General features: G+C 40.7%; 1 protein-coding gene across 1 annotated transcript in view; it reads left to right on the top strand.

Annotated features, from left to right (window-relative positions):
• sh2b3 (SH2B adaptor protein 3) overlaps window positions 1–16,096 on the top strand; it is a gene marked incomplete at its 3' end in the record, with an annotated part of 47,219 nt that extends 31,123 nt beyond the window's left edge. Inside the window, exons 3-8 of the mRNA XM_083905419.1 lie at window positions 7,318–7,419; window positions 7,532–7,620; window positions 12,533–12,624; window positions 13,118–13,332; window positions 14,898–15,075; window positions 15,696–16,096. Of these exons, the coding sequence (XP_083761545.1) occupies window positions 7,318–7,419; window positions 7,532–7,620; window positions 12,533–12,624; window positions 13,118–13,332; window positions 14,898–15,075; window positions 15,696–16,096 (1,077 nt within the window). The remainder of the gene's footprint in view (window positions 1–7,317; window positions 7,420–7,531; window positions 7,621–12,532; window positions 12,625–13,117; window positions 13,333–14,897; window positions 15,076–15,695) is intronic.
• Window positions 16,097–21,539: the final 5,443 nt, after the last annotated feature.

Here is a 21,539-nt window from a genome sequence, read left to right as displayed (position 1 = left end):
AAAATCCCTACTGTTTCTGCACATTAAAGCCAACATGTGGTTATTAAGGTAATGTCACTCGCGCTGTTTCAGGAAGCCACAGAATCAGCGTCTTTGGCGCCAGAGAGGAGAGTGTTGCAAAAATGCCTGTGCATAGTTTGCATTTTTTGGCATGTTTTTGAGATAAAGACTCATTTTATACTGTTCAAAATTACAAATATAACATGCAATATCTGTATAACTTTGTTTTTCCTCATTTTAAATTGTTAATATACTATTTTCACATGCAGTTAGCTGTAAATAACGGCCACATATTGGAAGTTATTCTGGAAAAAATGGGCAAAAGCACTCTTACAGGATATTTTTCTGCCCCTTTTATGGTTAAAATAAGCAAAAAAACAAAACAATGGACAATTTGTAGGTTAGGTATTAAAGGGTTAAGAGAGCCAGGGTTGTGCCATTGTTGTCGGGTATTGTCACACTAAAATATACAATTATATTATATTATTAGTATAATAATACTAATCACTCAAACCTGTTGTTATTTCAAAACTGCATACATGTTTCCCGTTATTTGAATTAATGTATTATGTTCACATTATTACTTAAATATTCTCAGTTACACAAATTACAAGTGGTGCCCTAACAATAAGCCCCCATTGACAATATGAATTTAAACAAGGTTGTTGCTTTTTCGATAGCCATGCTTTAAACGGGTTGAGTAAATGAGGTGAGATTTTAATTGACCTGTATTTAACCAGGTAAGTCAATTAAGAACCAAGGGACACATCAACAACAAGTAATATTAAACCGTTCATAACAGTCGCGTGTATGAAGTGAAAAAGGCTAAAAGCAGGTGCAACAACTGAACCTCAGTGAGTTTTTAAGAGAAGAAAGTGGAATGTGAGAGTCTGTAGTTCACGTGTTGCGCTTGGTATTGAATTCCAGGATTGAAATGCATGAAAGGAGACCAAAAATTACTTTTTCTAAAAGGATCACCTCTGCTCTAGTTGATCTACTCTGGGTTTTCTGAGCAAATTCTTCTAGTGTAGGTGTAGCTTGACCATGAAAAATGTAAAGACTCATGTAGAATCAGTACATCTTCTTTTGAGATAAAAGGAAACCCTGCATGAGCAACTTAATAACTGATTGTTTGTAAGTAAATGTAGCAACTTAAACTAAGGATTTTGGGAAACTAAGGGTTTTCAGTCTGCTGGTTTTGATGTTTACAAGTAATGATCACCACTAACTCGACTGTAGGACTGACTAACTGCTGCGCACAGGAAGAGAAGTTTAGTTACCCCGTTATAGAGGAAACTGGGGGTGTTCTGGGATCAGAGGATCTATTTCTGCAGACCTCAGGAGTGTTCATCTGTGTTAGACAAGCAACAGGTGGTGGAGTCTGGCACAAGTGTAGAGGGGTGAAAACAATGCCAGCTGCTCCAGATCACCATAGTGTTGGCTGCAGCTGTAGCTATTGTATAAACACGTTACAAAAGAAACCCTTTTTTTTTCTCATCTTTTTTCAACACATATGGGGAATGTGGGCACAGCAGACCCCCTCAATCCAGGCGTGTCATAAAAACCCTCCTGCTGCAACACAAGCGGTTGTGTAAAAGTTAAATTTGACCAGATTGCATACATCGTGTCAACGATTATGATGCAAAGATTACAAACACAGCAGTGTGGAAGTTCTAGCCGGGTCGTTTGTTTGTCCCCGCTGAAGACATGAACGGGTCACAGTTTTATTTACTTTGAAATGCAATTACAGAGCTAGACACTGTTGTTTTTTTTAAGCAAGAATTAGGGAAAGTAGAGTGAATGTGAGAGTATTTATAGCAGCAGGATGATGTGTCTGAGTCTTGTGAGTCATGTCCAATTACTTTTTTGATCAAATAACCCTGGTCTTCTTTGAAAGCTAAATTTTACTCAGAATGTACCAAACTTAAAACTATATATATATATATAATAGAGCAGAATTTGAATTAGGGACGATGCAGTTTAACGTAGTTCAAGTGCAAAGAGTTCATGCACAACATGATCAGCACAATAACAATATGATCAACATACTAAAACTACAATACATTACCATCAAATACATCAGCAAAATATGGTTGAAAACATGCTAAAGCATGCAAATATTATTATTACATAATAATAAATTCAGGAACTTTAAAAAAGACCACAGATCTCACAACGTTTAAGGAAGAGAAACAACTTGTATGTAACCCCATTCATTAGATTAGCTCCAAGAAGTTCTTTCTTGGCCAATTTCGCACCAAATGTTAAGAAAGTATGTTTTTTTGCATGAAAACTGCAACAAACACACTAACTTTCATAACCACGACAAACCACCTGACACACATTCGACTTGGAACAGTTGATGAAAGTAGCTCGCAAACAAAGAAAAAGTGACACTGCGACAGATGCAACCATGCAAACTCTCACCCACACACACACACACACACACAGGGGTGACACACAGGATGTTTGGAGTCCAAAACTATCTTCCCAGGATCCCTTTCTCAAGGCCGTAACTACAGCAACTGACTTGACACTCAACATTCCTCTGTCCCTCAGAGGGTCACCACAGCCAGTGCTGTCCAGGGTGTGTGTGTGTGTGTGTGAGTGTGTACTTGTATTTGTTATCTCTTTCGGACCTTTTCTGACATAAACACTGACCTTGTCAGGACCAGTAAACCTCATGGAGACCAAAACCTGGTCCAAACGAGGCTTATTCCTCATTTCTGAGGTAGTGGTTAAGTTTAGAGCTAAGAATTGAATGGTGGTTACGTTACGGTTAGTGTTAGTGTTAGGGATAACCTGGTTACAATTAAGGTAAGGGATAAGGCTTTGTTTAGACTGTCCAAATGAATGGAAGTCAAGGCAGGGTCCTTAAAAGGATAGCAGCACCAGTCTGTGTGTGTGTGTGTGTGTGTGTGTGTGTGTGTGTGTGTGTGTGTGTGTGTGTGTGTGTGTGTGTGTGTGTGTGTGTGTGTGTGTGTGTGTGTGTGTGTGTGTGTGCTGCTGGACTGACCTCAGACTCAGCAGGGTCACCAAACCGCTCTCTGTGGACACTCTGCAAAGTGTTTATCCTACACACACACACAAACACACATAGCCTTTGTGTAATGGGCAATAAGAAAAATAATCTAAATAAAATATTAACATAAACAACATACCAAATTACACATAATATAAAACTGCTTCACCAGCACTGACAGGCGTCACATTTATTGCCGTAAAGAAACATAAAACTAGGGGCCTATATCTGTTAGTGAAACTGATATCTCATATCTGAAGTACATTATTGAGTATCCTTCATTTTGGCAAGAATACAAATCTTCACTTTTTGCAAGGTTTGTGCAGTAAATCACTAAAACTTGCACTTTTTTTAAATCAAGTATTAGTGGATAAAAAATGGTCATCACGAAATTATGAGGTATAGTGTAGTCAAGTGTAGTTCACATCCATGAATGAGTCTTTCCACTGTATAATATGTAATACATGGTAGTTAATGAAGGTCAGTGCTAAATAATAAGTAACGGAAAAAACACAACCAAGGACACAAATATTGATTGAGATTGAGATTTTGATTGAGGGCCCATTTTCAAAAGATTATGGCTCATGTAATTTGAAAAGTTCATATCACTAAAGGGAAACATAGACCACAGTGTGACTTTTTCTGCATCATATTCCTGATATCGGTGTGTGTGTGTGTGTGTGATGTTGATAGATAGACGTGAGAGATGACTCAATCTGAAATGAACAAGTGAAAACTGAAAAGTTGCTTCTGGGTCACAATGATATTACTGTGACACGCCATCGTCAGATAGATCTTTTAAATCCAGTCGTTGCGCCGTTTTGTTTTTGCTTTTGCCGCCTTTACGGTAAAGTGAATGCAGTTTTTCCATCTTTAAAACATATCTATTATCAGACACACACAAATGATCAAATAAGTCATCGTATCAATCGTGTGTCATGGAATAAACAAGAACATGGAGTTGCTGTGGGAGATAAAATCAGAAATCATATATGTACACAGGCCTGCTTTGTACTTTTACGTTGTAATCATTAGTTATTAGTAATCTGATCTTATTTGTTTGTATTGACATGAGCCAAGCATGATAATGACCTGTAGTAGCAGATCTCTTTGACTTGACTCTTTGAATTGTGGGGGAAACGCAAAAGTATTATGAGAAAATGCAGATGAATTACAAGGGAACACAAAAGTATTGCGAGGGAACGCAAAAGCTCTATCTCAAAATACTTCCCCACCATGACCCTACACAGGCTCTGTAGATAGTCTATCAAAAAAAGACTAAAATATGTAACTTCTGCCAAAACAGCTTCTACAAAGTGTGGTGTGTTTCTGACGTTCAAAGAGGCAAACTTTGAATATATAAAACTCATGTCTTTGATCCTCTGTCATGTTGTGGGTAACCGAGTGTAGATTGATGGGCAAAAAGTAATTTTCTTCCCCTTAAATTTGGGCTCTGAATGCTATAATAAGCCACTGTACCACCTAATGACATTTGCCTGATTTCCTTTTGCTTTGTTAAGCATGAACACGCACAGTTTTCCTACATTGCTTATTGGTGGTGTTGTTTAAGGACATCGTCTTGAAGGAGATGTTTGCCTGTTACCAAATTACAGGAAGAAAAGGGGCAAAGTGTGTGTGTGTGTGTGTGTGTGTGTGTGTGTGTACTATTTATATCTTTGTGAGGTCCTGGTTTTAGGGTTAGGGTTAGAATTGGCTTTGGTTAGGTGTTTAGTTGTGATGGTTGAGGTTAGATTAAGGGGCTAGGGAATGCATTGTGTCTATGAGGGTCCTCACCATGAATGAAGCACAAATGTGTGTGTGTGTGTGTGTGTGTGTGTGTGTAGTATTACTGCCATAATCGAAAATGTGCTGTGAGCTTGAACTTGCTCCCCTGTTGAAGCTGATTCACAGAAATCGGGCCTGTTAAGTTGTTGCTCAACCAGTCAGACATCTGCTGTGTGCTTTTCTTCTCTTTTTCTCCCTGCACAGACACATATGGTTCCTCAAAGATCCTGTGAGTCAGAAACTCATTCACATTCTCACAATACATTCCTCTCAATGAGTCACTCTGGGCCCTGCATGCTCACAGACACACGACCACAAACACACACACACACACACACACATGCACAAAGTGCCACATCTTATAGCATCAGCACCAAACAATAGACGAACTGTGGTGAACATTACTAAACCTTAAACAGCTGAATTTTCCAACCAGGTGTTTGTAGATCCACCCCGATGTTTGTATTTTCATTAATACCGAGCAGTTTTCCCCCCCACACACACACACCTGTACGTGTCTACACATTTCCTCACAGATTCAGCAGATTCACACAGGTCACTTAACAAGAAAACAAATTTTGCTGAACATCCGGGACAACAATTCAGCTGTGACAGCAATTTGGCGCAAGTTCACTTTTAGTCACTTCCTCATTCGCAGACTCAGATTGCACACATTGAGTCATATCCCTTTCAACTGTGTGTGTGTGTCACAGTAGTATTTTTATTGATAATACGAGACGCTGTGGTTAAACCGTGAGTGTTTGGAGTTATGGAGTTCATTCACGTCGACACTGTCAGGCTGAGGAAATTGGGCAGTGTGGGGTGGTTAATCTATTCTTTTGATGTCGGTGTGCTCCTGTCCTGTTTTTATGTGTGCGTAGGATTAACATAGACATTCCTCAGGCTCACTCACTGTCACATGGACTCAAACTCATCCGGTGCACAAAGCTCTGGACTCTGTCCCGCTCTCTCATCGCTCTCCCCTCTCCTCCCCAGAAAACCCTCCTCACACTGAGTCTGTCGTCTTCGTCTCTTCAGCCTCTTTTTCCTTGCCGTCTGTCCTTTTTGTGCTCCGTCGCATTATGTTCATTCGTCTCTTTCGTCCATAATCCAACTGTTGTCTGTTTGTTTGGAAGATATTCACGTTTTAATTGGTGGCGGTTCAGGACACCGTCTAATAGTAAAAAAACGTCCAAAAATGGAGGGAGAGCCCACAAACTACTACTTAATTAGAGGATACAACATTTCAATCCACGTCATGTGGATGGAAACATTCTTACGGCTGACGTCACAACCTGTTGGTCGTGATTTTGGCGACATCTTCAGTCGTCGTTCACTATAGCACATGCTGTGTGTATGATGCACAGAAAGACTCTCTTTCCTGCTTTTGTTTTTCACAGACTTAATTTCTGCGTGTAATTTTGGCCCAGCATGCCACAGATCTGTCCACACGGCTGACGCCATGGTGTTTGTGGCTTTGTGAGGACCAAAAATTGTTTAAACCATAACAGAGAGTGAGGACATTTTGACTGGTCCACGCATCTGTAAAGGGGTTAGGCACGTAGTTATGTTTGCATGGTGTCTATGACGTGTCCTCACTATGAATAAAGTGCAAATGTGTGTGTGTGTACACAGCTGGATTGTGGAGTTTTAAAAGGTGATCTTACTCCTAAAACTTATCCCTGTATCAATGTGTGTGTGTGTGTGTGTGTTATTAGTACATACAGTAATCTAAGTCATAAGTCAGAGGTTTTGTTGGTGGTTTACAGTACAAACTGAAAAGGTCACAGTACTCGGAGTTCATGCCGAGTGCCTTTGGTCAAAGAGACAACCAGGAAGTCCACCCCCCCTTTATTTAACTCAATACGGTTTGTCCTGGTGGTGTCGACCTTGGAGCTCTGCCACGGCAGCTCCCATCATGCACTTCTTCCTACGTTTCTCTACCGTTTTCTGTCACTTGGGGATGATTTCTGTTTCAAACTTTCATATGCATTTATACACATAATGGACAGTTTTAAAGCTGCAAGGAGTGGACAGTCAACAAATTATACTTTTGAAAAGATCTTTTATCCCCAGAATCCCCAGTATACAAATAAATGTCAGTCACACATGAACACAGCATCACAAAAAAAAAACTGTCACAAGATTAAATTAGGCTGTTTACGGCGAAATCCCTGCAGATTTAAATTGTTGCTTCATGAGAATCACATGTTTAGTGATAACTGTATGTTGCAGAATCTTTTACTTTCTGAGATTATGGACTATTTCTCAATGAGACAATCCTCTTTCACTCCAGATTAATGGAAATGATCATGTTATTCCGTTTAAATAATGAAGTAAAACTAGTCAGGTTAATGTGCTTGTGGGACACATTGCATTGTCTCCTCTCGTCTTTGTTATAGTTATTGACGTTCTTTCTGATTCAGTGTCTTTATATTAAACATTGCCTGAATTTATGTCATTTTATTGTCTTTTGTGTGGCACTGATTATGTTTTACTGTGTTTTTCAGGCGTCCAGTCCGAAGCTGACGACTCAGTGCTCTGATATCCAAGAGGTTCGTCGCTGCAACCGACTGGAGATGCCTGACAACATTAACACTTTTGTTTTAAAGGTATAAATATTAAATTGACTGCCATTTTTCTTTTTTTAGCAATGGGTCTCAGTTTCATATGTGTACAATAGTCTGCGGTGTTTTTGAATGCTTCTGTGTCTCTTCTGTGCAGGTTAACCGAGGTAGCCTGTTATTTGAGACCGACAACGACCAGCAGGTCAGCTCCTGGACCACAGAGCTTAAAGAATGTATCAGCAACAGGTGAGGAATCCTTATCACTGCCTGTACTACATTAGCATGTTTAACACTGTGTATTGTTTTCCTCCCATGAGTTGCAAAGTCAAAAATAGGGACGGGACAATTTGCGAGTCCATGCGGTGAGCTCATCATAATTAAGGATTATCATTCATATTTCTACCGCTTTATCCGCCACATGAGAGTTGCAGGGGTGTGCTGGTGCCAGCTGACATAGGGTGAAAGGCGAGGTACACCCTGGACAGGTCTCCAGTCCATCACAGGGGCCACATAGAGACAACCATTCACTCTCACGCTACGGTCAATTTAGAGTGTCCAATTTTACATAATCCCCAAACCTGCATGTTTTTGGACTGTGAGAGGACGCACAGGCAGAACATGGCCCTTATTCCCAGCAGGATCGTGAACCTGGGTCTTCTTGTTGCAGGATAATTGTGACATAAAACATTTAAAAAAAAGGGGGGGGGGATATATTTCACAGTGTGGTACTGTACCATTTCTGTGAAGTGCAGTATTGTTAAGTAAAGGATTCTTTACAGTGTTTTTATTTAAACCTCCGACCTACTTTCCCTCCTCTCATTAGACCAAGAAAAAGAAAGATTACTGTTTTTACTATGACAGTTTTACTTTGTCCCCCCTCGTATCGGGATCTGTATTGTTTTGCCAGATTATTGCCAATACACAGCTGAAACCAGTTCTCCATCTTTACATTTCCAATTGCACATACAAGCCAGCTGCTCCGTTCATTCTCGTACGAGCGTCCTCTTTATCCACATACACACGACTACATCATCTCATGTTCCATGAGGAGACCAGGACATTGCTCTCGTTGGCGTTCCTTGTATTCTTTGAATGCTGCGTTAAGTTGTACAGGAGTTGTGCTAAGTTGGCGGACTTCCTCACATAACCTCAAACAAGTTTCCATGGCTGCCGTCTTCTTTGTTGTCTCTGTGGACCAAAACAAGAGTGCCTCCAACTGGCCTGGAAAGTGTGCTACAGGGCGCATGAGCAGTCTGTGCACTTTATCTCTCTCTTTATCAAAAGAAGAAGAAGAAGAATAGTGTAGAACATGTACTTTTACTTTGGATAGCAGAAGTGTGGCAGACGCACAAAGTCAGGATTGTGAGTGGAGATGTTTACCACTTGGACTTTGGCTGTTCTGAGTGTCTGTGGGTGTGCTGGATGTTTACTCGTGCTGAGGAATGTATTTGCAAATGCAAGTATAATTTGAAGTGTGTGTGAACAAACATTTGTCCGTAGAATGTTGCAGCATTTCCGCTCCTTACCTAAACCCTAACCTCCTTACATCTGAAATCACATTTCTGATGTAGACAACACCCTGCACCCTTGGGAGGGGCTTGAAGTTTTTGTGTATATCACTTAAACATGTTTTAATACAGAAAACACAGAAAATGCACATTATTAAGTCAATATTTAACTATGGAGATCTTAATAAGGCAAAAAAAAAAAAGCAGTCAATCAGAGGACGCCAGTGTCATTGAGCCGCTCAAACGCAGTCAGTTCAATGTTAAACTGTGAAATGTGTCGTCTTTTTACAGTCTAATGTCCCTGTGATATTATTAATTAAACATTAACATACTTAAATCACAACTTCACTCATGCAGAACTTAGTGGCATGTCATTTCCTGTCAGTGTTAATTTTTTTTTCATGACAAACACAGTCCATGTGTGTGTGTGTGTTGCTCTGGGAAAGGAAGTATGTGGGAGGTCTCAGACTCAGGAGAATCTCAGGACCTCTCTCTCATTTCTGCAGATGTCTGGAATGCGCACACACACACACACGCACACACACCCCAGAGCAGTATAGCAAACAGTCAACAAGTTCAGTTTATACAACAATATGATATCATGTGTAGGTAGGCAAATAAAAGTGTGTGTGTGTGTGTGTGTGAGCTCGATGAATAATCCTGATATCAAAATCAAAAGTCTGTATGGATGGATGGATGCTGGTACTGTAGACAGATGGACAGACAGGTGGATATTCATTTAAAAATATGTAACATTTCTGCATTAAAATATCTAAAAAACACTGAGACCAATGAAAAATATTTTGTTGAGCGGTGTACTTAAATTAGCCATGACATGGATTAGCATAAAGTAGCCAATTGCCTTTACATCTATTCGAAATTATATAATATAATATAATATAATAATAGGGGTCACGAGGGTTCTTTTTTATAATGAAAACAATTTGCTTTACCTGCATCTGTGACAGGTAAAGCAAATTGTTTTCATTATAAAAAAAGACCCCTAGTGACCCCTACGCAGAAATTACATACTGTGCCTTTAAGACATCAGGTACAAACGGTCATAATAAGCATAATGTATATAAAAAAAAACAAATAATTCATAAATAGTTCACTAAGATATTATAAAAGTGTGCTATTTGGAATTAGCATCTAATTCCGCTCCCCCCCTTTTGTTTTTTAAAGGCCTGTTTTTGTTGTGCCAGATAACAACAATGTGAAATCTGTGATAAGGATTAGTCCCACACAAATAATGATACTGAAACAACAATCGGACATTTATGACGACTTACTGCAATACTTTTTAAGGCTCTTTGTCTTCTTTCTTTTTTGTTCAAATCCTTCACACAAAACTCCCTTCTTGTTAAAACATAGAACAGAAAACGTTGTAACGTGTCTCACGGCGGGAATGGCACATGTGTACATAATAAAATGATGGATGGCCGTGTGTCGTCTCGCCTCTTCGGGATTTTTTTGTTTTTGATTTTGTTTTGCGTGTGCTGGCTCACTGTGACACTGTCATGGCTTACTTGGATATTTGAATGGAACAGAGCCATCGCTGGTGTTATTGGTTACACCTATGCTTTTCCTGCTCTGACATGTCAAAATATCTGTCGGGTTAAAAAAAAAAAAAACCTATTGTCTGAAAGTGTTTTTGCGACTATCCACGTTGGTTTTGTGTGATTCCTCGTGCTGAGGCTCCATAAATCTGTCAGAGGGATCAGGGGAGGCAGAGAGAGTGGAGGAAGCTGTGCTGTGCAGCCATTTAAACGCGCTGCCCTTTAGATGTGGTGGAATGAGGTAGCTGTCCTTTTGTTTCACCAAAACGTAGACCTCTACGAACTCTAATCCTTGAATTTGAAACAATGCTGACTGGTAGAAATGTCAGTGATTGTCACAGAAATAGAAGAAGAGAAGCACACACTTTCACACACAGAGAGAGAGAGAGAGGAGTCTTCCTGTTATTCAGACCTCTGCAAACTCAAGTCACTGTCGCAGGATTTTCTCTGGCTTCCCTTTATTTTCTGCACACGCGCACACACACACACACAGTCTGTAGATCTGGGGTTTTGTGTGCACATGCATTTTGTTAGTGCGTGCAGGTGTGTTTGTGTGTGTGTGTTTATGTGTGTGTGGGCAGTGAAACAGAAGCACGTCGGTTCACATCTGAACTGATGATTTGAACTCGCTTCCTGTCTGTGCTTGGTGTCTTTGTGTTGCTTTAAACTGCTGTTTCCTCCACTTTCACCAGGCTAACACACACAGGTCTTACATTCTTTGTGTGGACTCTCAATGACATAATGCATTCCCTAGCCCCTTACCCCAACCTTAACTATCACAACTAAACACCTAACCCTTAACCTAAACATATCTAACCCTAAAACCAGGTCCTTAATCCTCATATAGCTTGTTAAAGTTGTATGGATCAGCCAAAACGTCCTCTCAAGGTCAAAATGTCCTCAGAAAGATAGATGTGTTTGACAGTTCAGTCCACACACACACACACAGAGGTTTGCACTGCTAGTCTTCTTAGGACACTGCATTGACTTCCATTCATTTGCACAGCCCTAAACAAAGCATTATCCCTAACCATAACCACAGCCATTTGAAAGTCAAATGTTAGTCCTAAACCTAGCCAGCTCCTCAGATATGAGGCTCTGCCTTATTAGGACCAGGTTTTGGTTTCCATGAGCATTACTGGTCCTGACAAGTTCAGTTTTTTTTTTTCAAAATCGCAAAACTGTTATTGGTGCCGACCTCGTGGTGGTGGTGCATTTTTGATGATTTTGTTAATTATTCATATTTATTTGAGACATAGACATCTAATGGCAAGACAAGAGATTGTAAGAGACTTCTCTGCTCATCCCTCCCTTTTTCAAGCCTCTCAGGGAACTACGGTGGCCTTCACACACCAGAAAGGGTGGTGTATGTGCAAGATGGCAGTCTCTCATGCATTGTTTTGTCAATAATTAAAACAAGTTTCTCTGATTTTTCAGCTTCTTAAATGATGTTTTACGCACCGGACAAAGTACTCAATTAACCGGGAAAATGGAAATAATCTGTAGTTGTAGTTGCTGTATATTATTTATATATAGTTACATAAAACAGTGTTTCACCTCCACAACAGGAGGAGGAAAGTGATCTTCCAGCATCTAGTGCAAAAATGCAGATGCTCTGCTTTTAACAAACACAACTAGAGGAGAGCACAGGTCCTTTTTTCTCTCTCCATTGGTTTTGAGAACAGATTTTAAACTTTTAATGTTTAAAGCCTGTAATGGCCTTGCCCCTGCCTGTTTGACTGAAATTTTAACAGAGCAGAGCTTTACGATCGTCCAAACAGCTTCTGCTGGACGTGCCCAGGTCATGATTTAAACACTGAGGTGACAGAGTTTTTTAAGGATCTGCCTCCAAGGCTCTGGAATAAACTTCCCCCTGACATGTGTGTTATCACTGACCTGGGCCTCCTCAAATCTGGGCTTTTAATACCCAGTTGTGTGGTGACACTTTTTATATTCCTTTGTATTTTTATGCTCTGGTCTATGTTTATGAACTTGTTTTTCATACTGTGTGTTTTTAAGGCTGTGTCTATAATGTTGATGTAGAATAGGTTACCTTACATTTTCTTTCTGTGTGTGTGTCTTGTCGATCAGGTCAGGCAGCGTTGATCTGGAGCCGCTCCCTTCCCCAGCTGACAACTCTGCTCCAGCCAATCGCAGAGGAAGCTCAGCATCAGCGACTCACAGTGAGTGCAGAGACCAGAGACGAGGGGGGGGACTAATCAGACACGTCCTCTGACAGTCAGGGCGTAGTAGTTGTTGCACTCTTGTCTCTTCTGGGAAAACAATCAGAAGATCAGACATGTTATTCGACAACCAAGATCATTCCTAGATAATGTAACACAGTAAATGACCTTTACATTCAGCACAGTTTTACAAACCAAACTCTTTAAAGCTGTGTTGTACTTAGTTTTGCACAGTTTTGAAGTTGTTTCCAGTTGAACAACTGTTCATATGATGATGATGATGCCGCCAATGATGAGGCTCTTACAATGCTTTATTCTCATCTTGGCCACATGGGGGCAGCAGAATATAAAGACAGCAGTTACCACTTTTTACCAGGCAATAATACAATGAACAATTAAACATCCAGTACACAACACCTTTAACGTTGCACTTTAGCTTTATGATTTAGAAGAATTAAAGCATGTTGTTTGTCTTTTTTTTTCCCCCCTCAAGGCCCCATCACCTTTGCCTTACCAGAGCAGATCATCCAGAAGACAGACCACTTCCTCTTCTCCTACCCATGGTTCCATGGGCCCATCTCTCGCCTCAAGGCAGCCCACCTGGTTCAGAGCTCTGGACCAGAGGGACATGGAGTGTTTCTGGTCCGACAGAGCGAGACACGCAGGGGAGACTACGTCCTCACATTTAACTACCAGGGGAAAGCAAAGGTTTGTCTCATTATGTCTGATACTGGGGCCACACAGACTAAAATATGTCATCCACATAATAACAAGAAAGGTATTATACTTAAGAGTTAGAAGGATCAAAGATAGATACACATTTCTAATATCAAATCAAATAAAAATACATGTAAGTGGCTCTGTGTTGGTGTGGATGGTTCAGTCTGTTACTGGATGAGCTGAATGATGATGATGTGCTCAGAGAGTTGCTAAATCATTAGCATCACAGTCAATACTCCATACACAAAGCTGTGTCATTCACACATTATTCAAGCACATCAGGTTGGTTCGTTATTCATATTAATATCAGATGTTCACATTTTGCATTTTAAAACAACAACAATACTGAGCTAGGCTAGTGAATAACAATGTTGCCACGAGACATGCTCAAGGCAGTGTCTTGCATGAAAATAAATGTTTTAATCCCTGTATGTGACTTCAAATGAACACTAACGTAACACAGATTAACAACATGAATGAAAACTCACCCCATAAGAAGATAGAAGGTTCATAAGAGGTTCGGGTGCTGGCGTCATGTCGTCATCTCAGAAGTAACTCCTGTGTCTGTTCTTCAAGGTGTCTAGTCATTCTCATGTCCTGCTCTCTTTCGCCCGCTAAATAATCCATCCGTTTGTTGTACATAAACTATGGAGAAGTCTGCTATCTTTTATGCTTATGCGTTAGCATAAAGTGTGCTAGCTTAAATGCTAGCTTAAGAATTAAGTCCACTCGCATAGCAGAAGTGAGATCGGCATGACCAGAAGCCTCCGTCTTCGTTAAGAGGTACAGCCACGGTTTAGTTCTTCTGTGCTTTTCCTTGTCCATCTTCATTCAAAGGTGAACACACAGTTTCCGACTTGTTGCTACTTTTGCAGTGGTGGGTCACATATATTTAATGCACAAATGCTGACCACTAGAATGACACAGCTGAGCTCTTGCTTTGACGCGAACAAAGTGAAAATATTCTGTGTCCAAAAGTCATTGATTCAGTAGCTTGGACTCGTAGATTTCACCTGGACACAGACGTCGTCCTGTATTGAGAGATGAGGATGCTCTCTGCCCAAAATGTGTAGATCTGTATCCTGAAACATGTAGATAGACACACTGGAGTTACACAGAGCACTGCCCATATTTTTACAGAAGTTTATTTCCTGGGTTTCACCACAAATGTAACTTTCAGAGGTGAAGAAGCCTTTTGGATGAGAGAAATCAAGTTTAATTACTACTGACTGAATGACTTTTGTATAGCTATGATGACGTGAAGGGCAAGTTAAGGAGAATCTGCAAAAGTTTTGTCTCGTATCTGCTTTTTATCCACACTGAACCAGCGCTTTGAGTTTTCATATACAGTATACAACCCATACAAAACTTTAGGAAAGCGGTGATGTCATCGTCCCACCCCTCTCACCCTTAACCCCACTAGACATCTGTTTTATTCTTTCTTGTGTTTGGAGTTTAAACAAAACCGAACACGACCTCGCTAAAGACGTAAATCTCGTCCTCATGTCTCTCTTTGTCTTTCTACTCAACTCTCTACGTCTCGTCTCCTGCAGCATCTGCGACTCTCTCTGACAGAATGGGGTCAGTGCAGGGTGCAGCACCTACGCTTCCCCTCGGTCATGGACATGCTCAGTCACTTCCGCCTCTTCCCCATCCCGCTGGAGTGCGGAGCCGCAGGTGCCGTCACGCTGTCCAGCTTCGTCGTGGCGGGAGTCAGCCCTCCATCGCAGGGTGAGGGCGCCACCATCCACATCTCCTTCAAAGCATTTTGTGTTAAAGAGTTAAAAAAGAAAGAAGAAAAACACTGTTGAGAAAGGAATTTCACATTGAATCTTTAATTAATTACATATACACAGTGATCACAAAAATAAGTGACATGCTTCACAATGTTCATGACTGCATTGACTGTCTTATAACCAGTGCAATACACTTACTGGACAATACCATCTGTCCTTCACACTGGTGTCTACTCATATGTGTTGTACTTTATTGTATATTGTCCTCTAAATGTGGACAGAATGTTAAAAATTATCATGTTTGTTGAAAAAAAAATAGAGCGGAAACTAGCAACTGAGTCCAGGAAAATGTCAAACTAATGTTATGAATCAAGTAAGAAGTTAATTCCCACATATCCCATTTATACTGAGTATCAGCAGAGTCGCTCCCTGGTGTCAAGTCAAGGCAACATCACAAACACAGGGCTTTACATTGTGTGCAGTGTGTGTAAGTGACACCCTCTGTCTTTAGACCCTGAGGAAAAACTCTTGTACAGGGAAAAATAGGATAAACCTCAGGAAGAGCCACAGAGGAAGGATTCCAGAAACTAATCTCTTTCTTCTTTTTTCCCCCAGGTCAGCTCTCCGGCGCTCTCCTGGTCCCTTTCTCCCTCCACCGGTGGAGCTCAGAGCCCAGCCTGGCTCACTGTAGTTTGGCCCGCAGCTCCAGTCAGCCCTCCTCCTCCTCCTCCTCCTGCTTCACCACAGGCACCACTTCCAATCCCAGCTCTGCGTCCCAGCCGGGAAACCGTCCGCCGGGTCGCAACTACCCCGTCCCCGACCCTGCTCCTGCTGCACCTCCTCCTCCACCACCAGCCCCCGCCCTCCTACGTCGCAGCGAGTCAGTCGGGAGGAGGCCACTGCTTCGCCACCACGCCACCCACACTCCCATCGTCCCCCAGCGGGACTCGGACTACGAGCTGGAGCCTGAGAGAGGCCGCAAGCGGGCGATAGACAACCAGTACATGTTGCTATGACCTCGGAAAACACAGGAGTCACCAGTGAAGCCAGCACACACACACACACACACACACACACACACACACACACACACACAACATGGCCTCTTCCTTCATTAAGAAGGGTCTGAGACATGATTTCAGCAGAGTCAAGAACAAGTCTTAAATCTGATGAATGCAGAGCTTTGTGAACACACACACACACACACCCACACACACACATCCTCCCCCTCCCTCTGAGTGTCCACAGTGAATGTATTTTTGGGAGTTTTATTACAGTGTTGATAATGATGATTATTCTTGTTTTATTGTTGTTGAGGGTGTGTGTGTGTGTGTGAGAGAGAGAGAGACAGAGGGAGAGTGTGATAGCGCCATCTTGAGCTGTCCTCCAGACCAGGCAAAAAAAAATAAAAAATACATATATATATTTTTAAATATTTCTATCCTGGTCGATTCTACGAGCTGCGCATTATTTAACTTCTTACGGCACTTAACCTGAGCTGCCTGCAGACCAGGACAAATCAAGTGCTCCGCCTTTAAAGTATTTAAGGAACATTTACTCTTCACACAAAGTTCCCAGTGTGGAGCAAACTCCCACCTTTTTTTTTTAAATAAACACCAACATAAAGCACTCTATTTTTGTAGGAGTGTTCTTACACTCTCGTAGATAGGTCTCCTCCTTATGCATTATTACATATTTAAGTGCACGTCACTTTCAGTGCACTGTGGAAACAATGTGTATTTTTTTTCCGTACACAGATTTTTGTTTTTGTAAAAAAAAAAAAATAATAATAATATCAATAATAATAAAAAATAAATAAATAAAAAAAGTAAAAAAAAAAAAATAAGGGGAAAATTTGGTTAAAATCAGTTGAACATAATGAGCGCCGTCGTTTCCACTCCTTCAAAAACCTTAGCTGAAGTCATGACAGAGAAACCACAGGATGTGTGTGTGTGTGTGTGTGTGTGTGTGTGTGTGTGTGTGTGTGTGTGTGTGTGTGTGTGTGTGTGTGTGTGTGTGTGTGTGTGTGTGTGTGTGTGTGTGTGTGTGTGTGTGTGTGGTTACCGTTTGTCATGTCATGTTTTTGTTGATCTCAGTGTGGTACAGTATTTACCTAAGTACGCGTGTGAGTCACAGGATGTCGCTGCTGGACGTTTTTCTGAAAAAAAAAATCAGCATCGGGATGAGAGAAAATGATGGAATGACGAAGCACTTGTGGTTCAGTATGAGTCGATTCTTTGTGTATGTGTTTTAGAAGTCGCAATATTATGCGTGTTGTGGCTCTAAATAACGGGGGGGGCGGGATATTATGTCATATTTGATTAAAGGTTCTGTGTAAGTGACATCTAATGGTGAGACTGCAGATTGTATCAAAGTCCTCCACACAAGGAAAACGACAGCGGCCTTCGCGTACCAGAAAGGACGTTGCTCTTCCTTGTTTTTGCGTAGAAAACGTACGCTTTCAAAATGCCAAAGGCACTTTGTGGTTGTGGTGGCCTCGTGGAAGCCTAACGTACAAAATAAAAGGCTTAGTCTAAGGCTATGAAAACCAAAATGTTATTATTTTAAAGCAATTATACAAGCATAGCAATGGTTAGCATTTTCAATATCTGCCAATAAACCCTCTTGCATGTTACACACTGGACCTTTAAATAAATAAATCCTGTTAAACATATTGTGTTGTTTAAAAAAAAAAAAAAAAAAGTAATCTAGTAGCACCCTATTTAATTGATTTGGAACATTTAGGAGCGTGAGGTTAGTGTAGTCAGTGATTAGCACTCTTGCTGGGTCACGACCTGCATGTTCTCCCCGTGTGTGCGTGGGTTTTTCCAGGTTCTCCGGTTTCCTCCCACAGTCCAATAACATGCAGATTATTAGGGATTAGGTCAATTGGACACTCTAAATTGACCGTAGGTGTGAGAGTGAATGGTTGTTTGTCTCTATGTGTCCCTGGGGGTGGACTGGTCCAGGGTTGTCCCCTTGCCTCCCTGCCTTTCACCCTATGTCAAGCTGGGATTGGGCACCAGGATAAAGCGGTAGAAGAAATGACGATAAAGGCACTTGACGTACAGACCAAAAAGAAAAAAGCGGGAATCAAATGTAGGTCACAACTGATTTGTCCTTTCATTGTCAGTGAAGCTCAAATCACTGGAAACCTCTTCAAATATCTCAGATCAGTTGATCCTTCCACAGTAAAACCTTAAAGGGCTTTTTGAAAAGTAGCTGGTGATGAAACTTTTTTTTTTTTTTAAATCACACGTGTGCCTCTGCGGATATTTTCCCTGACAGCTTCAGGCAAAATTCCGCTAATAGCATGATTAACGTCTCCAACTCTACATTTATTTTTTAGACCCATAGCATTAATTATGAATAATTCTGTACAGTTTTCACCACCAATGTCAAAACAATGAAAGTGGTGTTTTGATCATCATTAATCAGAGGTTTTACTGAGGAAGCGTCAGTGGATAAATCTCTGCTGTGACTCTGATGATGAGGCGTCTCCTCTGGACTGAACTCAGAGTTTTCTTTTTTTTACGACCGATCAATCATCCCAGGTGCCTTCTTCGTTTTTAAAGCTGCACTGACTATAATCACTCAACTCAGGTGGGATTTTTTTTTTACAACATATACAGGAAAACAAAGAATCAAAGATCTTTTTTCCTGTAGTTTAATCCATCTTTGCTCAGATGCAGATCATCGCCTGAATATTTGTGTTCACTCATCACCACTAAAACCAAATGTTTTGTCATTTGTTTTCCCCTGTTTAAATAGCTGAAGCCTTTGGGAAATGTGTTTGTGTTTGGCTAAGATTCTGTCTTCTAACCTCGCTTTAACACTAACTTCAGTAGTTGATTTTTTTTTTTTTTTTTTTTAAGATTTAAACTCGTGCCTAACGCACTCTCGTCTCTCCCTCTGCTCGTGTTGTTGTGGAAACCCGAGGAAGAATATAAATACAATTTGAATTTCCTCGTGAACGTGATGTGATTAGTCCTCTCGTTAAGTTAGTTACCAAATCTCTCTCTTCTTCTCTAACAATGGTTGTGTCCTCTTTAACGCATCGTCACAGTTGAGACTGACATGTTTGGAATCGTTTAGAAAGGGGAACAAAAACATGGATGTTTTTGGCAAAAGTACGGTTAATCTTCCTGCATTTATGTGCCCGAGTTTAAGCAAAAAAAAACAAAAACAAACCTCTTGTTTCTTTCTTGCTAAAAGGGAACAGTAAAGTTTTGTGACTCTCACTCCCGTCTTGTTTCTCTAAAAAGGAGAATTACTGTGCCTTTGCCAGAAAGCTGCTGTTGCTTTTCCCCTTTTTTTTTTCCCCCCTCCTGAAAACTCAGGGTGTGACGTGGTGCAGAACTTGTGTAGTGCAATAACTTGAGAGTTGCCCCAGTGCTTCACACCTGTGTGTTTGTGTGCGTGTGTGTGTGTGTGTGAGCAAAGGCTTTAAGGTGGATGAATTCATTGTGAGAGCAAAATATTGCTCACAGACTGAAGAAATTAAGACGTATGTCAAAGTTCCCAGAAAACATGCTGCCAAGTTTTCCTGCTGCTTCTTGCCTTCTCATCGTTTTTTATGATTCAGAGTCGAGTTACTGCAAGAGAAGAGTCCTCCTGTGTACCTCAGGTGTATTTCATCCTCAACATCCACCCCACAGCGCCTATAACACCTTTTAACTCCAGCCGCCCCCCCCCCCCTCCATTCGATGATTTGTGTTCTTCAATACTGTTCATTGTGTTTTGTTTAACGTAGCACTGTAAACATTCCAGTTTGACCCGACTTCCCCCTCGAAAACCACATCAGCTTTGAAATCGGTCATTGTGTTTGAAACCCTTTCAGTTATAAGCATCTAAATTATATTATATTATATTATATATATATATATATACCAACTGTATATTTGACTTTTTGTAAAATAAACCTAACCAAAAATGTGTTTCTGTGTGTTGAGTTTAATTGTGTTACAAAATAATAATAAGGTTCTCACTAGGTGCGGGATAATTGTGGAGAACGCTACGTTCCTTTTAAAAGAAGAAAAGTCAGAAAAACTTTAAATAAAAAGAGTATAGGGAAAGTTCTGTCAGAGTGAGAGTTCCTGTTAGCAGCTCTACTTTACTCACTCTGCATTCAGGTCCTTCCTGTTGCTGCAGCACCAACAACGTTCTACGCTGCAAAATTGTCGAGAGACAAAGAGAGAGTTGGACAATAAATGTAAAACAACAGCAGAGAGTTTCAGAGATAAGAGATTTTCTAAGGTTCTAATCTGCGTGAGAGGAGCTTATGACAAAACATTAGTATCTTAATAACTTAGTGTAATGCGTCTTCCCCAAGAACACATCGGCATATAGACAAGCGGGAGCCAGGGATTTAACCCACAACCTGCGAGGTGAAAGTCAACTCGCTCTACCACTGAGCTACCGTCACCAACAGATATCAACTATTTCTCCAGTGACTTTGCCGACTGCAGTTACTATGGTTATGTAAAGCAGAGCTACAAAGGTTTGTGTTGGCACACTGAAGAAAATGCTCCAACATGACACATTTTAGTGAGTTTATTTTCCCCACACAACTAGTCTAGGATAAAACCACGATAACCTAGTATTAGCTTAATGCTGTCGCAAAATGGCAGCAGTTAATGTTATCCAATTATCTGGTTATTATCTTAGTGAAGTGTTCAGCTAAAAACATCCATCTATTTCCCAGTGTGAAGACAGACCAACAGACTTTCAGTGTTGTTCATAATCCAGTGACACAAACTAAACCAGATTATTCAATTGATGCTCAACTCAAAATACTTAAATTAGTATGTGATGATGATGATGATGAGCGGACGTCCAACACTTGTAGGAAATTACCTCAATGATGAAATGTGGGGAAGATGCCACCAAAGGGGAAATCAGGAAAATCTGGAGTTTTATGGAGGAGATCAGTAAACCTGCCAAACAAACAAAAACTGTCAAAGAAATCAAATTAAGAGATAAGAGGATTGAAGAGTTGGAAGATTATACACGGAGAGATGATGTGATGATGATGAGCGGACGTGACAAAAGGAGAGGACGTCCATGTGCAGGAGCTGCAAACTGCAGAAACCGCTCGTCCATTGATAGCAGCAGCAGCAGCTCAGCAGGTTTAATACAGTACTTCCTGAAAAGGACAACAAGACAAAGCCCGGCATCATGATTAACAACATGCGTAAAAGTTTCTCATCATTCTGTGGAAAGTTGGTGCCAATGCGTACACGACGTGTATGTAATGCTCAAGCATGTCTTGAATAAACCAGATATTTTTCTACATGTAAAACACAGATCTTCACATTAATTGTGCTTCCACTCCAGTTTAAAGAGAGTCAGGGTCGTGCTATTGTTCAAGTGTAAGAGTAGATCACACATACTTGACACTTGAACCTGGAGAAGCTTTTTTTTTTCCCCATGAAAATAAATGTACTTTAAGACAATAAT

This window comes from Microchirus variegatus, assembly GCF_963457635.1.
Source record: "Microchirus variegatus genome assembly, chromosome: 18".
In the NCBI taxonomy this organism is placed as follows: domain Eukaryota; kingdom Metazoa; phylum Chordata; class Actinopteri; order Pleuronectiformes; family Soleidae; genus Microchirus; species Microchirus variegatus.
Note: the sequence above shows the minus strand (reverse complement) of the source record. Positions and strands in the feature narration are given on the sequence as shown.